Below are 17,768 nucleotides of genomic sequence, written 5' to 3'. Positions count from 1 at the left end.
CCCTTCGTACGCCCACAGGTGGTTTGTTTAAGGAACTTGAACATCCTTGCCTGTGAGAATCTTCCAGCTGCTGGAGTCATTCCCACTTGGCCGCTTGGCCGGGGGAGCTGAGATGTAATTATGATCGTCAGGGCCTTGGGATCACTAAACTGGAGAGAGAGGAGGGGGTCTGATAGGAGAGGGCTGTGGAGCCGGGGTGGGGGTGGGGGGCTGAAGGACAGTCATCAGCATGAGCCGAAGACGTTTTCCTCTCACAGAAAGGGCGAGAGAAGATTTTTGCATCATTTAAGATTAGTCATCTTAATGAAAGGACTCCAGGAGTGGGGAGGCAGACGCTCAGTCTAAGGACGTAAAGTGCGTGCTCCAGACGCCCCCGTGGTGTTGGATTGCGTGGTGGGTGAGGTAAAATCAGACTGCATGAGGCAGACTGTGTTGGAGGGAAAATCCGAATTCTTTGCAGGGGTGATGTGACTGTACATCATATGCACCCGCTCTGGTAAACCTGAGGTATCATAGCTCCCTCACCTTGGGCAAATCCCTGAATTCCTGCAGCCTCGGTTTTGCCACCTGTAAAATGGGACTCACGTAACTGCTAGCTTGCAGAGTTGTAGTTTTTCCCCTCTTTTTTTAAAATTTATTTTTTATGTTTTGATTGGAGTAGAGTTGATTTACAGTGTCGTGCTGGTTTCTGGTGCACAGCACAGTGATTCAGTTATATATGCACATGTTCCTTTTCCTATTCTTTTTCATAATAGGCTATTGCAAGATACTGAATATAGTTCCCCGTGCAGTTTTTTCATCCACAGACTCAGCAGGGCACTCAGTCCCACGGGAAGCAGGCGGCCTATGCTTGTTGGAGCCAGCACGTGCCTGGGAGGAAGCAGGTTTTGTTTTGCTGGAAGGATCTGCTCTCCACAGCTGTGCTATCCAAGGTGGTAGGCACGAGCTGTCCAAGATGGCTACGTACAACTGAATTAATTAAAAACTCAGTTCCTCGGTCTCACTGGCAGCATTTCAGGAGCTCCACAGCTCCCGTGCCCCGGGGCTGCAGGACTGAACAGCGCTGCTCGGGCCGCCTCTGGGTGGCCGGGTCGGCTGACTTGTGCCTCCTTGTCCGCATGGAGTCCCCTTCAGAGTGGGGGACCACAGGGAGCAGAGGGGGCGTCACCTCAGATGAGCCCTGATGCCTGCCAGCACCCAGGTTGCCCGGAGGGGCCCCCAGCTGGTGCCTTCTCCAGGTGGCCAGCACTCCCCAGACTGGGTCCATGATCCCTCTGAGTGACCTGGAACCTGCCTCAGAAGCCTGTCCACTCCCCCTGGAAGTTTCCCTTCTCTTGATGCTCATAATCCCCGATCTCAAAGCAGAGCTGAAGGGTAAAAATAAAGTATTCCTTTTAGGGCAGCTGTGAGATTGACGATATAATGAATCATTTGCATTTATGTAAATTACACGATTATGTAAATTACAGTAACATTTCCATAACAGAGACAGTCTGGGCCTGCCGGAATTTGGAGAGAGAAGAAGGTGGGGAGGCCTGAGCTGCCCATCCTCATCCTCAGCCGGGGGTGGGTGGTCTGTAAGGCTCGCAGACTATCCACGGGTAGGGGCTCACAGGACATGCTCCGAAGAGCCCAGAGTGCTAGCGGGACCTAAACGGTGACACCTATCTTGCAGAGGGAGACCCACATCGTGGGGGAGCCTCCTGGGCTATGTCCAGCTTCTCTGGGCTTGATGCTTCGCTGTAGAGAATGTCACCAGGGGTAAAGGGGGGACACTTGACGGGGAGGCGAAAAGGCACCAAACATGCTGTATGTTTTTGAAACCATGACTGCTTTAGACAAGAGCACATTCTTATTTTCTTCTGCTCCCTCCTTAAAAAACAACAACAAACAAACTAGAAAACAGCAGAGAGCAAAGGTTAGGTGGATTCCTGATGTGACGTGACATGAACTGAGTCCCTTGTCTCTAAGTTAGCTGTTTGAAGCTCTGTTGGTTTCAGAATGTGCGCGCTGGCCCGACTCCTGTGGTTTGGCTTCTTGGCCTGTCCCTCTGCATCAGCTGTTTTGGAATCTGGGTAGTAATGACCCTCTGAGCACTCCCCTGGCCCAGCGGCCCTTCAGCATCCCGGGAGAAGTCATCTTCCCTGCTCTTTGGATCCCCAGCCCTCACAGATTGTCCTCAGGGCTCCTCTGCGTGGGTCTGAAGGGCCTCTCGCTGGGATGTACATGGAAGTGGCATCTGGTCCCACTCAGTCCAGATGTGCCCTCCAGGTGAATGAGTGCTTCATTCCATCACCTTGGGGGACCTGCAAGTCCATCTTCTGAACATTTCAGAACCATACAAAAGGGGAGAGGGTGAAAAAAAAAACCCTAACAGTTAAAATAAATTACTGGAATGGTTGGTAATTATCTGTGGGTAGAAGGAGAGCTTTTAAATACAGGACTTTCCAGCGCCCATTGCCGGGTCTGATGGAGAAGCTTCGTGTTATGGAAGGAAAACCTGAAGAAAAGTGCTTCTGTTACCATAGAAACAGAAAGAGGAGACTAGGAAACCTTGACAGAAAGATTCAGCATGTGGAGCGGCGGCCTGGGGCTGGCGCTGGGGCAGATTTGGGGAAACCGAGAAACCCCTGTGCTAAGTGCTGCTCCTCTGGACACAAGGCTGCTTTGCTCCTCGCACCGTTTTTAAGTCTCAGGTGGAGAGGACCCCAAGAACTAACAGCTGTCAGGAATCCAGACAACCAAGCCACCACCATGCTCCACCTTGGCCATTCCCAAAGTTTACCCTGGAGACGATCGTTGCCACGCAGCAGACGAACATCATGTCCAACCATATTTGAGATTGTGTTTCTCCAAGTGCGGTGGGTGCCGCTGGCATCAGACTCACAGAGGAAGATCTTGGTTAAGGTGAAGTTTCCTGGGTCCAACCACCGAACCTACTGAATTAAAATCTCTGGGTTGTGTGTTTCCAGTAAGCATGCTGGGCGTTTCCAGGGCATGCTGAATTTGGAGGAACTTCTGTTAAAGTAAAAAGGATCAAGACTAAACCCTGAGGTCTCAGATTTTATCTTTTCCATTACTTCCTAACAGTGGAGAAATGTAATTTTTCTCAAGATCCTAAAACTCGAGCCCTGACGCCGGGTCTGTAAAGACTCAGTCCAACCTCTAGGTCACAGCAGAGAGTCACTTGCTTTTACACTCTGTTGCTGTCGGAGCCGCTGGCGTCCCATGTGCAGCTGGCTCAGCTCTGATTCATCCACAGCAGACAGGTTGCTCTGCCCAAAATCCCTGCGCGGGTGAGCATCACCCACAGCCAGAGGAAGCAAAATCGCTTTACTACTTTACACGTCATTAGCAGCATCACACTTGTTCTATCTCAAACACGTCCAGATAAATTTGACAGAAGACAGGCTATTTCACACACAGTCCAGGAAGCGGCTATGTGAAAACAGAGGGAAGCCGACGCTGGCAGTTCTGCCACTGGGCGTGGATGTCGCTGAGTTTACGCTCCTGGGGAGGTCTTGGACTGCGCTGTTCTGTCTCATCACCTCGCCTCTAGCAGGGTGGGCGTGATTTTGGATTTCAGCAAAGTGCAGAGCTCTGTTCAGTTACTCCACCCCCTAAGATGTCTCTTGAAAAAAGTAACTTCCAAGAATCATCCTAAAATACCCCGAAGGCAGAAGAGCAGAGCGCACGTGATGTGCATGGGCTTGGACGTCACAGGACAAAGCTCCTGCAGAGTTTGCTTTAGCAGTCTGGGCTGGGTGAATGCAGGCTTCTAGATTTGGGGTGATCACACCTTTTCCACAGGTACAAGAACACAGAGTTCACGTGTGTCCCTAAGTCTGCTGATCGGGAGTTCAACAGGCACACAAGCGTCTTCATTCCAGTATGATCATTGGAGCCCTTCTGTTCCTGGGGGCTGGTCTTGACCCTCCAGGTCATCAGTTGCCCCTGGAATGAGGAGGCTGTGGCTGTAAACCTAACTGACTGCAGACCTGCTGTTGACTGAAGGGCGCATCTGATTCCTTGGGGAAAGCCTAGTGTTAAACATCACTTTTGGTTCATCTGTATAGAGAGTTACAATTAAATAATCTACAGGCAGTGCTTTGTGCACAGTCGGCCCTTCAGTGGATCTTATTTCTGTTCTGTAGGTAAGAAAACTGAAGCCTGTAGAGACTGATTCCCCCAAGGTCATTAGGGCCGGTCAGGGGGGAGGGGGCCAGAGGAGGAGTCAGAGCTGCTGACACCCACGTCTGTGTCCTTCTGACTTGCTGTCCTCCTTCTCCTGGACGGCTCCCCTTGCCGAGCTGAGGGGTTTGGGTTTGTCCCCACAGGCGACATGGAGCCACTGGGCATTTAAACCAAAGACGGGCATTTGCAAGTTTTCTTTGTAGAGACACCACTGGGGTGGCTCTGAGGACCGACCGGGGGAGGAGAAGTGGGTGGGCGGCTGGGAGGTTACTTGTTGCAACATTAACCTACAATGAGCTTGGTCAGTTCAGGCCAGAGAGGCCTGAAACCTCAAGCAAAATGGGCTACGGTGGGGGGGACGCTGGGGAGGTTTTTCCAAAGTGAAAACTCACAGGACAATTAAGCTGAGTGGGTGCAGTGGGAGTTGCGGGGAAGGTCAGTTTAACACACCCCCGGGTAGGGTGGGAATGGGAGTGTAGAGACGCGTTGGGTTTGGGACATGAAGGTGTCTGGTAGAAAGCTGCTTACCCACCACGGGCCTCAGGGATGCCACTGCCAGGAATGCGGTGAGGGTGACGATGGCACTGGGCACTGCGGGACGGCCAGGGAGGGCGGGGAGGGAATTCCCCACCCAGGGACACTGATGCCGAAGGGGGTTACTGAGGAGCCCGCGAGGAGAGGGAGGGGCGGGCTGGGGCTCACAGGAGAACAGCAGGGCAGGCTCGTGGAGCCCGGTGACCAGAGCCAGCCCCGGCTCAGAGCGCAGAGCACCAGGCTTGGGTCCTGGGTGATCAAAGCAGCCGGAAGAAAGAACAGCCGCCTCCACGCACCTGCTCCGCCTGGAGGAGCCGCGCGCAACCCTGAGTGGGGGAGGGTGACTGGGAGGGAAAAGGCCTGGATCCTGGCGAGGTGCCCGCCACACACTTACCACGATAAGCGCGACCACGGACAGCGTGTAGTAAATCGAATCCCGCAGCAGGCACCAGGAGGAAAGAGCCACAACCTGGGAAGAGGGGAGAGAAGGTGAGAAAAGGGGCAGCCTGGCAAAGGAGGCTCCCAGACACACAGCCTAGTGTTCCTCTCCATCCTGGACCCAGACCTCTGCCGGCTGACAGGGCTTTACTGAAGGTCTTTAGGGCTAATAGTCCAGAGCCCCTGAAAATCAGATGCCGCGATGGAACTGAATCTGCAGTGGCTTCACTGGGGTGACGCCCAGGAGAGAGGACAGGGAGGGATCTGGGGAAGGTGGGAGGGCTGCCCAGCCAGGACTGGGGTCTGACCCCTGGAGGACAGGGAAGGCTGGGTGGACGGACAGACCAAGGCAGGTCCTGCAAGGCCCAGTCAAAGTCCCGCGTCTCCCAGGAACCTCAGCTCAGCATCCCTAACGCCAAGGGGACGGGAGGAGCCATCTCACCCTGTGTCCTTGTCAGCACTCCACCCAGAGCCGGGCAGCTGCCGCCCTTCAGAAGGGGCGCGGACAGCTGACCTGCTAAACCCATCCCCGGCCCTCTTCTCTCATCTCTGCTAAATGCCTGGCCCTGTGTACACTTGACCCCTGGCTTAATCAGAATTTTTAAAATCTTGTTTTGCATATTGATCTAGAGAAAATGTTATCTTAGCAGCGGGCAGATGTCCCTGTAAGACGTGGTGGCTCTGCTGAGACCAGTGGACACGCTGCTGGAGGCTAAGCGCCTTGACCCACTGTGTGCAGACTTCCTGCGGGAGAAGGAGGCCCCTGGCGCACGGAGGAGGGGAGGGGCCGGGCTGGCGCTGTGGGAGGGGAGGGGCGTGGGGAGGGGAGGGGAGGAGCGTGGGGAGGGGAGGGGAGGGGCGTGGGGAGGGGAGGGGCGGGGCGTGGGGAGGGGCGGGGCGGGGCGTGGGGAGGGGAGGGGCGGGGCGTGGGGAGGGGAGGGGCGGGGCGTGGGGAGGGGAGGGGCGTGGGGAGGGGAGGGGAGGGGCGTGGGGAGGGGAGGGGAGGGGCGTGGGGGCGGCGCGGCGCGGGGCGGGGCGGGGCGCCAACGCCGGGTCAAGATCTCTGTTCTGGAGGAAGAGCCCTTTCTCCTCAAGCCCTTCAGTCTCTTTTGGCGGGAAACCCCGTGTTCTTCCTGTGCTTTGTGAGTGGGTCCGCTCTGGCAGACCCGCAGAAAGCAGCAGTGCCACGCGGGGGGCGCTTCCTGGGCGGGCAGGCACATCCCCCTCCCGCCTCCTGAGAAAAGCGCCAGCCCCGCCACGGCCACAGGCCACGGACGTCTAGCTGCCTTTGCCCTCGGCCTCGGAAGCGGAGAAGGACGCTGCAAATGTCAGCTCTCAGCCGGGCTGGCGACAGCCACACGCTGCACGCAAGACAACAGGGAAACAGAGTCCAGGCAAAGGCAAAGGTGCCCCTCCCCCCGCCTGTCTGAAGGGAAAGATCGGGCAGAGCCGAACACAGAGGGCTTTCTGGATTCAGCGAGCAGAAGAGCCGCGACTTAAGCAGAACCGTCAGTGAACAAGGAGGTCGGCCTCTCCCCACTCACGCCTTCTTCCGCTGCTGTGGGGGCACCGAGGTATTTTCCTTATTAGGTTTCGTATTTGCAGATCTGGGTTGCAGATGACGGGGTTGTCCAGAAAAGGACTCGTGCCTCAAGACTCACATCAGGACTATAAGGCGCCCTCTACCCTTTATCAGGCTCCCCTTGCTCTGCCTGCTCTTAGAACGGGTGACCATCGCTCACCGCCTACGGAACAGGATGAAGTGGACCAGACTGCTCATTTTCCTTCAGGTCATAAAAGGCTGTGACTAAAATTTATTAGAATTAGGCAAGTGGACTTAGAGCATGTGACAAATATCAATTCTGAATTTTCTTAAAGAATCGTTTGGGCTTTTAGTTAAAGATGGCAGACTGAACACATCCCAGCATCTTTGCTCTTTCTTGTTACACTGTAACAAGGTAACAGTGAAGGGATATTTATTTTAACAAGACATAAACCTGCGAGGAAAAAATAATAGAAGAGCTGACCAGAGCAACAAGATTTTGGAGGCTGGGAACCAGAAGAAGAGATGGTCATTTGGCTGGCAGCGAGCCAAGCTCTAGATGTGGCGGGAAAGGTGGGCCTGAATGCTGGATGACCGAGAGACTGTTTAAGAATTTAACCCCAAACTTCCTCCCTCACTTCAAGCAGATCAGTCACTGCACATCCTGCACCCTAACGGAAATAGGAGACCTGGCATTTACAGAGCAGAAGTTCCAGAAAACAGAGGAGAGGAAATAAATCAAATAAATAATTAGAGACAAATTCCCAGACATGTGCATTTTCTGGCACAGTGGACAAAGTGATGTATACCAAGGCATATCATAATGAATTTTCAGAATACTGGGCCAAAAATTGGTCCCAGAAACTGCCAGAGAGAGAAAAGCTGGGTTATATGCAAATAGTCAACACCAGAGTGACATTTTATTTCTCAACAAAAGCACTGAAAACTAGAAGACAATGGAGGAATGAACGCCTTTGAAATAAGAAAGGAAAATGATTTCAACCTGGAATTCAACACCCAGCCACATTGTTCATTTAAAGTGAGAGAAGAATAAAAATAAAAGTTTAACTTTCTTAAAAAATTTACTTTCTGGGTACCCTTTTTCAAAAAGCTCCTTGAGGATGTGCTCCACCAAAACCAGGGAGGAAACCACCTGTTACACAGAATTATGTCACAATCAGTCATCACACCAAACAGTAAAAATCTGTGTAATAAGTGGAGATTTCCAGAATGGTGGTGAAGGAGGATTCTAGAAAGGTGGTGAAAGGAGATTCCAAAATGAAACTTTTGCAGGTCAGAAGACTCAGAAGAAATGATGCCAAAGGGACAAAAACTGATCGAATATCTGGTAATTCTGAACCCACGGAAAGGAGACTGGAAATCTCTGGGAATAGAACATAGAAACCTAAGCAAATGAACAGCAACAACAAAAAAGACAGTTAGAAGCCACGGGGACAACAGAGTTGTGCAGGAAAGGAAGGTGAGTCTTTACGTACTCACGGCTCAGCTGTACGCAGTGGTCATCCAGTCATGATAAACGGAGCACAGACTACTGCCTAACCACACTGATGGTGTGGTTACTCGGGGAGGACGGAGGGGTGGGTAGTAGGGGTGGGTAGGGCTGAAAGACACCTTAACCCTCCTCTTCCATACTGTGAAGCCACGGATAATACTCGACACCGAAAAATCAAGTAGCAGTGTGTAACTTGGAGACACTGAGCATGTAACAGCCAAGCCAGTGGAAAGCAACTGCCTCTGATGGGCAGGAAACTGGTGCTGGGGCCCGGAGGGTGGCCGCCTTTCCTAACAAGCCCTCCGGGACTGGCTGCTTCCAAAAGCTCTGTGCATACATCTGCGATAAAAATAAAAACTAAAATAAAAACAAAAAAGTATAACCCAAGTTACGCACTTAGATTTACAGCTGCACGACACAGACCTCACCCTTGGCGTAGATGTCAAATCTGCGTGGATAACGATATATTTTACCTCTTTATAAGTAGAATAGTTTTCAATGTATGGACTGTCCCCCAATTTCAGCTCCAGATTCAGAGCCTACACTTACCAAAACCAATTTTTTTCTAGAGAAGCAATGAATCGGAGGACAAGTAAGAAGGCGCCAAATCAGAGAATAATTTTTCTCCATGCTCTAGAGGGAAAGTGAAGGCATACTTGATTCTGCGTAACCACAGTGAACGCTGTGACCGTGACCTCGTCTTCACCTCTGTCTTACCCTTCCGTGCCCACCGCTCATCACAACAGCAAATCAGTATCTCATGTTTCCTGTACATAAGAAGATCTGGAAGGGTTGTCTCACTCAGTCAGTTCAGTAAGGTGGGCACTGTCACCCCCACTGGCCAGCAATCTGGGCTTGGCCAAGTTTGAGGTCTCGACCAAGATCGTACAACTAGCCGTGGGGTGGGGGCTGGGCTCTGAACCCAGGAAGTCTGTGTCTCACGGCCCTGGCCCCGCACGCAGTGCTACAGGGCAGGCAGGGTGGCAGGAGTGAAAGCAGACCCCCGTCTGTGAAGCCTCCCGTGGAGACTTTCTTCCCTCCATGACTTTAAGCCATCAGGCAGGCATGGAGATACGGCAGCCAGAGGACGGAAGAGGTGGAGGCAAGAGATCAGAAAGCAGCAACCACAGCTCAGTTTCAAAAATATGCTGCTTTAATAGCTGCACCCCAGTGTTCACAGAAGCACTGCTTACAGCAGCCAAGACATGGAAACAGCCTAAATGTCCATCGACAGATGACTGGAGAAAGAAGGCGTGGTACGTACATATACAATGGAACACTACTCAGCCATAAAAGGAATGAAATAATGCCATTTGCAGCAACATGGACGGACCTGGAGATTGTCATTCTAAGTGAAGTAAGTCAGACAGAGAAAGAAAAATACCATATGATATCACTTATCTGTGGAATCTGGAAAAAGTGACACAAATGAACTTATTTATAAAACAGAAACACTTACAGACAGAAAACAAGCTTATGGTTACCAGGGAGGAAAGGCCAAAAGAAAAAAAAAAAAAGACACTTCTCCAAAAACAAAAAAATACCCTCTTCTTTATTCCAAGGTTGAGGGGTGGGGAGGGATAAACTGGGAGTTTGGGATTTGCAGATACACACTACTATATATAAAATAAACAACAAGGTCCTACTGTAGAGCACAGGGAACTATATTCAGTACCTTGGAAAAGCCGATCATGGAAAAGACTATGAAAAGGAATATACATATATGTACACATACACACACACACACACACACAAACGGAAACATGATGCTGTACACCAGAAATTAACACAACATTGTAAGCTGACTATACTTCAACTAACAAAAGCCCCCAAATCAAAAATGCACTGCTTTAAAGGGACTCAGGGCAAAGCAAGCAAAGCAGAAAGGAGTGACCACAGTGACCTTGGATGTAGATTTGGATGTGGATATGGTGTGGACAAATTCCAGGAGGGAGAGAGTCAGTTAAATAACTGAAAACTACTGTATTTAGCTGGTTTAGTTTAAAAAAACAAACACCAACACAGCACATTGGTGATTGAAAGTTTCACTTTGCCCCAGACGCGGATACACACTCTGACGCTGGGGTCTCAGCCAGTGCCTCTGCTTCTTGGTGAAGGGTCTTTTATCTCTAGAAGGAGGCCAGCAACCATCTGGCTCAGACCCTGAACACATTTATGGGCAGAGAGGGATCCGTCAGCACCTTTGCCTCAACACGGGATGCTCTCCGGCATCCGGGGACAGGTGTCACCCAAGCCAGAGCAGGGGAGACGCTGATGAGAAGAGCGCTTTCTGAGCACTTGGCAAAATGTCTGCAAGAGACCAGGGCCAGGGTCCTGGGAGAGAACCGGCGGTGAGTCATACTGCTCTTGGCCCCATTAATCAATAATACGCATGCTGGCAAACCCCTCTGTACACTAAGGCCAGAGGCTCTGATTCCTTCTACAGCTCGAGGATCCCCTCCCGGCTGGAATCTCATCTTGATGTTGCTTCTCTATTTCTGGAGTGCATTTCACACTTTTTCTATTGAATACACAGCTTCAGTTTCCTTCTTCTAATTTCCTTTAGTTTCAGAGTGGAGTAAGGCCAAAAGACAAAAAAAAGAAGACACTTACAAAACAGAAAAAAAAAAAAAAAACCTCCTTTATTCCAATGTTGAGTGATAATCTGGAATTTGGAAGCCTTCTAGGAGGTTAAAATTAATTGTTTATGATAAAACCATTGTCTGTATATGGATTTCTATTGCAAATCAGTAGACAGCTATTTATATACATGGAAATATACAAGCATAATACAATATTTAGGATGATTTTTCTTGATGGAGGATGGAATTTGACATTGCAGACACATTTTAAAAGGAACACATACCTCAACTCATGAGCGGTTTGCCTTTTTAGAAAGCCATGGAAGCAGTCACAAGAGTTACATGACGTAAAACATAAAAACTGCCGTCGTCTGAGAAGCGTTGTTATTTCACACAAATTTCATGGTAAAGGGATTTGAAAATGGTAACATGAGTTTTATTCCAAGCTTTCGAGCTGGCACTGTTCCTACAGCCAGTTCTCATCTCAGGAAAGACAGCCACGCAGTGTGGAGTGAGGGTGGGCTCTGCAGGTCCCCCCGTGGGGTGGGAAAACCCAGCGGCAGAGGGGCCGGAGCAGGGGAGGCCCTGTTCACCCACGGAGAGGGCTTGGCGCCATCGCCTGTTCATTATTCAAGTGCACTTTCCAAACACCGCAATCCTGAGAAAAGTCACTGGATACAAATGGCCCCTGCTTTCTAGACGTTCACTGCTGAGAAAGGACAGTAACGGTCAGGCCACGTAAACAGACAGCCATGTGCTCTTGCAAAATACAGTGAACCTCTGCTATTAATCTTCACGAACAGGAACAGAAAATGAATTTGCATTTTTTTAATTTCTTTTTTTCTATGAATACCCATTGTGAGTCCTGGTTTTATGCAAGGAGAACAAATGACAAGTAAACAAACTGCTGCTGGAGACATTTAAGTGAAAACGAGGCCACACTGGGACCACATGGGCACAGAGCCGTCTCCCGAAGGCCCTTCAGCGATCGTACTGAACAGTGGCCTCGGATGCTCTGACGGCCCGGAGCGCCTGGGATGCAGAAGTACTTTCTAAATCATCTGAAATATTATGTGCAGGAGTTTTCATGTTGAATGTAAGCGACTGCCCGCTAGGCCTTCAAAACTCGGTCGCTCAGAGTAGTCTCGAACACACCAGAATTCACGGGGAGTCGACCCCGCCTTCGGGAAGGGGACCCCGGCTGTGCTCCAGGAGCCCTTCCCCCACTCACCCAGGCCCAGGCCCCGAGTTTTTCCCCTTTGTTTCTTGTTAATTGCAACAACTGCCCACACGTACATTACAACTTGGGGAGAGATTTCCACCACACTGAGACTTTTGGCTTCTCTTGACAAAATCTGAAGACCTGGCACCCTGGGGGTGTGCTGGTGCAGCCGTGGGGCTGTCAGCGGAGCCCTCTTCAGGTGGGACGTGTGGTTTTCAGCTTGCCACAGTCCCTCCACTCTACGGCCCCCCACTCCAAAGGCAAGAGTCAGCTCCCACGTACTCCACTCCTTCTGCTGTGGAGATCCTCAGGCCTGACCCCATCACTCATTTGCTCTCCATACCCAGGCCCTGCTGGAATAGGCATCCGTGACCCCAGTTCTCAAAGAATTATTTTAATTAGTGTTGACAGTGCTGGACACACCAGTGGCTGTTCCTCTACTGCCCGACGCCATGCTCGGGGTTCTAAGCATCCTGTGCTGTGTGCCCCTTTGCACGCTGTGTGCCCCTTTTCAGAACTGTGTATTAAAAGGCATAACATAAACCATAAAGAATTATAAAGAAACTGATTTTTCGAAAGCCAGCTATCAGAGCATTGAGAAACGGAGATATGGTGATGTCTATTTCTTTATTAACAAGAGCCTGCAAATGTCCTCATTACAGGACGTTAGTCATTTAAGCATGGTAGTGAAGGGCGAGGGTCTGGCATGTCTGCACGACTGTAACAGAGCATGGAAACAGCTTATGTTCCTGCTGGAGACAGAGTCCCAGCTAATGTTACTATGTCAGCTCCTCACGAATAATGAAATGAAATGTTAAATCTAAGTGGTCAGCAAAAGGAAGGTGTATTTTTTTCTCTTCCAAGTTCACAGACCCCTTAATCTAGTTTTTGGACATGGAAGCCCTGAGGTTCTGCTCCGCCTTAGTTCCTGGCTCTTCATCATTTAATCACTTGTCCCTCCACCCGAAAGGGACGGGAGGTAAGGTGGCTCTCAGTCCATCCTGGCTGCCCCGATAAGAACTTTGATGGAGGCAGCTGAAGCTAATGGCAAAAACACTGTTTGTGGCTGTCTGTAGCTTTCGACTGCGTGTGCTGTATCTGTTTCACGTATAACCATGGAGAGCAGCTTGGCTGTATTCAGAGCTTTCCGGGAGGGACTGAAGTGGCTCACACGCATTCTCCTGTCTCAGCCCAGTAAGTCCCACTGAAGAGACGCTCTCTCCCCAGCTCAGTGCTGCCCCACTGTTTACCCGACGTGCGGCCCGGGACAGCCCGGGAGAAATGGCAGCTCTCAGGCCCCACTCTAGACCAGCTGCATCAGAGCCTGCATCTCAGCCAGACCCCCAGGTGACCGAGGTGCACGTTAGTGTGAGAAGTGCTGGTGTAGACGACAGAGAATTTCGGAGTCTGAGTCACACCTGAGAACTTGAAGTATAACCAGCAAGAGACGGGTGAGGCCACCCTGGGCAGTGGGGTCTGGACGGGATGCAGTGGGCATCGGCCGTCACTTAAGATCTTGGCCAGACGGCCACCGGGTGTGGCTGAGCTGCAGGGGCAAATTAGAAGCACTGCTTGTATGGGGTTTCCTCCTTCATCAGCTTCTAGCACCGACCCTGCATAAGATGCTGGGGAAACCACTCGTCTGCACATCCCTCTGCAGGACCATGCCAGAACATTCCTGCTCCCTGCCCGGCCTTCCTACTCCATCTACTGAAAAGACAGTCCAAAGAAATCCAGACCAAAGTACTGAATTTGTTTTTAAATCTGTGCCACTTGGGTTAGTAGCCAGATACATGTCAGAGGCAAATATTTCCTCACTTTATCAATTATGAACCCTGAAAGGACCGGGCCAAGGTTGAGAGATGGCTTTGGTGTCCCGGTCTGTGCCATATCGTCATGGGGCTAGGGTCTCCCCGATGGAGTGGGGCTCCTCTGCATCCGAAGTGCTGATGGAAAAGGAAGTTAAGCCGTATCATGTGAGTTCAGAAATCAGACAGCTAAGACCACGTACTTGGGTGCAAGTAAGACCCTGGCTAAAATTACACCCACTGTTACATTAGCACTTGGCGTCTATGGTGTTGCCACACGATGTTTTCTATGCTGTCCAAAAACCTGCAGTGGAATCGTGGTGGGGGGAGATGTTCCATTTCCCTCTGGTCTCTCTGAAAACTAAAATGTTGGAGGCAAAGGGATGGAAACACAGGACAGCCAGCCACTTTTCAGTCCACGGGCTTGGATGTGGACTGAGAAGAGCCTGTTTGATACCTAGAAGGGCTCACGTTTCTCTGGCTTCCTGCAGTTACAGAGGAGAGGAAATGTGGATTGGGTGCTGTAAGATTTCTAGCTACTGTTTGACAAAGAGTGGGGCCTGTTTACTATCAGGAGCTAATCTGAGTGATGACGGAGGATGAGTCACATGGAAGTGTGGGTGGCCACCACCCGCGGGCGCTCTGGGTTGGAAAGGAAGCACCTGTCCCCCTCAGGTGCGGACGAGGGTCACACTCTGATCTTGGGTGGGCGGTGATATTTGCCTACTAAGAATACTGGTTGCTATGTCTGTGTGCCTCATCCGGCCCCCGCTGATCTGATGTCAGGCAATTCATTTTAAATAATTCCTTGACTCGGGGTAGGGAGAGCAGGGGACGCTCAGGAACCCATTCTGCAGCCAGGGCGAACTGAACAGAAGAACATTTCTTTAACGTGTGTTTGGAAGATAACTTCCCCCGCATTAAAGATCTTGAGAATTAAAACACGGTAACGTCGAGACACAGGCTTGATCTGTGCTAAGCACGAAGCAGAGAGCTGAGGGCACCGTGCGGCTAAGGCAGCCAGTAACACCTACCAGCCCCTTCCTGACCAGTTTTTAGCCAAAGTCAGGGGGAGAGGCTATCTAAGTATTTACGCAGATTTTTCACTCTGCACGTGACGATGTAAATGGAGAGCAGCTCGTGTCTGAGCAGCGCCCAGGCTCAGAGCGCAGTCAGAGGGCAGGAGGGACAGAAGGACACGGTGCGTCTCCCGTGTGGGCTGCTGAGCCGCGGGGCGGGCTCCGGGCGCCTGCCGGGGTGGCTGTGGGACCTCTGCTCCCTTCTCCGTGCCCCGCGCCCCCTCCGCCACTCGGAAGCCTGGGCCTCTCCCCAGCTTCCTTCCTGTGCTGTGACCGGGAACGCATCCTGTGCTCACCCCCATTTCACTCTTCCACCTAGAATGATCGTATTCACCCACACCGGCCCCTTGGCAATATGTCAGGATCCAAACAGTATGTCAGGACACAGAGCATCCGAGGAGATCCTAAGATTTGGGGTGAGAGGAGTGCCGTGCATGTGTGCGTTAGGAGCAAGGAGTGGGGTTTGCAAATCGTCGCTTTCCCTACTTGTCTTGTTTCCAGGAAAGAAAAAGCCTCCCTGAACGATCTGGGGCCTCAGGGACCCAGCGTTAGACTGTGTCCCGGGAGGTCGCGGCCGGCGATGGAACCCCTTCTCATGACAGCTGACGTTTAAAACCTGGTTCTGATGAGCCAGGTGCTGCACCTAGCACCTTACATGCCTCTTAAATCCCAGTCTCTTACTCTGCCCGTTACAGGGAAGTCAGCTGAGGCTGGGTGAGGTTATGTAACTTGCCCGAGGTTCTCAGTCTGGAAGGGATCGGCCACGTGTTGAACCAGGTCTGAGGACCTGCTGCACACACACGGTCACCCCCTTGCAGGGGTTACTCAACCTAGCTGATCGTCGTCTAAAAAGATGCACAGCCTAAAAGCTGAGACTTACGTTTTATCTCGAAGACGTTCTGAGGACTCGAACCCGGGAGGTGGCCCTTCAGATCTCTCTAAGGGACGGCTCCGGAGAGGCAGGGGAGGAGCCAGGATATACAGGAGTTTTTGCCACAAAGACCAGGTAGTCAGAACGTTAGAAGATGACTGTTAATTAAAGAAAGCCAAATATCTCAAGTGAAGGAATTTAAGCACTTTTTTATGTGTGGGAAGGTGCCAAGGTCTGGGCTCACTGAAATCATTCCTTGATGTGCACCTGGCTCTCTAGGGCCAGCGTCCTGTGCTTTTCCACCCCGAGTTCCCTCAGTGGTGCTGAGGGTGGCTGCAGAGGCCGGGCTCCCTGCTTATTTGCGCCCGGCGTTCCCTTTGCTCGCTGTCGGGGGCGCTGGTAGCGGCTGATGACTTGATGGCCGCAGCATCCTTTGTTTACTGATATGCCTGGCAATATTTTTCAACCACATGATCATAAGAATGGCCTGGGTCTGTTTGACAATACAGATTCCTGGGCCCACTCTGGACCTTCTGAATCAGATGCTCAACCTTGGTTGCAAACTGGAATCACCCGGAAGTTTTAGGAAATACCTATGCCTGGGTCCCACCCGCTGAGATGGTGAGTTAGCCGAGCTGGGATGTGGCTGGGCTGCTGGGGTTTTTCAAAGCTTCCCAGGTGATTCCTAACAGCCAGCAGGGGTTGAAGCCCATTTCGATGAGCCGTTAGGCTGAGGGATGTCCAGGTAATCAGAAATGAGAAACTGCCAGGCACTCCCCAGCCCCACAGACGCAGAAGGAAGCTCCATCGATGCGTATGAGGTTTTGAGAACCAACCACAGCTGATTCTATGCATTCCTTATGACTATTCCAGAGCCCGCACACTAGCAGTGTTGCCATTCATGACAGCTGACACAGCAGATCTGCTTTAATATCTCTTTCAGATTTATAATAAAAATGTAGTTTGAGAGTCACATCAGTATAAATCAAGAAGTGTGGAATTGCTGGGTTTAGCTCAGGGCTGGGGGCTGAAACCACGGGAAGGTCTGTTCACTGAGTGGCTGGTACTGGTGCTGGCCGGCACGTGGGTCTCCAGCTGGGACTTCTGGCCTCACCTACAAACGGCCCCTCCCCGTGGCTGCGGCTTCCGCACAGTGCGCCGCTCAGGGCTCCCAGTGCCAGTGTCCCAAGAAAAGAGGCGGAAGCTGTTTGTTCAGCCCTTTGTGATCTGGCCTCAAAGGTCTTTACTCTTACAAAGTCGCAAGACTGATGAAGTCAAATCGCTGTCTGGAGCCTTACAATTGGATAAAAGTATTGGCAAGAAAATTTTAATATATCTCCCTTCAAATGAAACACACTTAAAAAATAAAACGTTTAAATCAAATTTCGCAAGGGTGCATTGGGTTACGTCATGCACACTTACACGCAAACGACTTCCTATCTTGGGAGACAGAAGGGGCACACATTGAGTTCTCATACATTTCTTCCTATTTCTATCTGATTTTAAAGCGAAAGTCCACTGAAATTTGTAGGTTTTGTGCAACAACTTTCAAACATAAAATCGACGATAATGGCTAAAAAAATATCAAGCAGTGCGACTGAGTATGTGTGAAAATAAACATCTCCTTCCCCTCCCTGTCTCGCTCACCAGAGGCAACCGTTCTAACATTTCTGCTTTTGTTATTTTAAGGGTCACAAAAACTAACGTCAGCTAATTGGCTTCCACCTCTGTATCGTGGTTTCTATTGACCTCTTATTATGAAACAGGAGGGAAGGACACATTCTTGCCGGCATGACTACAGCCACCACGGCGGGAGGTGTGGTGAAATGCATGGGCCCCGTGGCTGGGGTCACTGAGCTCAAATCCCAGCCCCGGCATTCCCAGGCATATGATCTTGGGCAAGCTATTATGTCCTATCTCTGGCCTCAGTTTCCCCATCTTCAAAATGGGGATATGAATAGCGTTCCCCTGCCAGGGTTATTAT

At 51.0% G+C, this 17,768-nt stretch overlaps 1 protein-coding gene across 5 annotated transcripts in view; it reads right to left on the bottom strand.

The window, feature by feature from the left end:
* SLC24A3 (solute carrier family 24 member 3) overlaps positions 1 to 17,768 on the bottom strand; it is a 427,850-nt gene that overhangs the window by 52,686 nt on the left and 357,396 nt on the right. For all 5 annotated transcript variants that reach the window (XM_064475910.1, XM_064475911.1, XM_064475913.1 and 2 more), the window contains one exon: positions 5,123 to 5,197. In XM_064475910.1, the coding sequence (XP_064331980.1) occupies positions 5,123 to 5,197 (75 nt within the window). The remainder of the gene's footprint in view (positions 1 to 5,122; positions 5,198 to 17,768) is intronic.

Source organism: Camelus dromedarius, chromosome 18 (genome assembly GCF_036321535.1).
Source record: "Camelus dromedarius isolate mCamDro1 chromosome 18, mCamDro1.pat, whole genome shotgun sequence".
Lineage (NCBI taxonomy): Eukaryota > Metazoa > Chordata > Mammalia > Artiodactyla > Camelidae > Camelus > Camelus dromedarius.
This window is presented reverse-complemented; position numbering and strand designations above follow the sequence as displayed.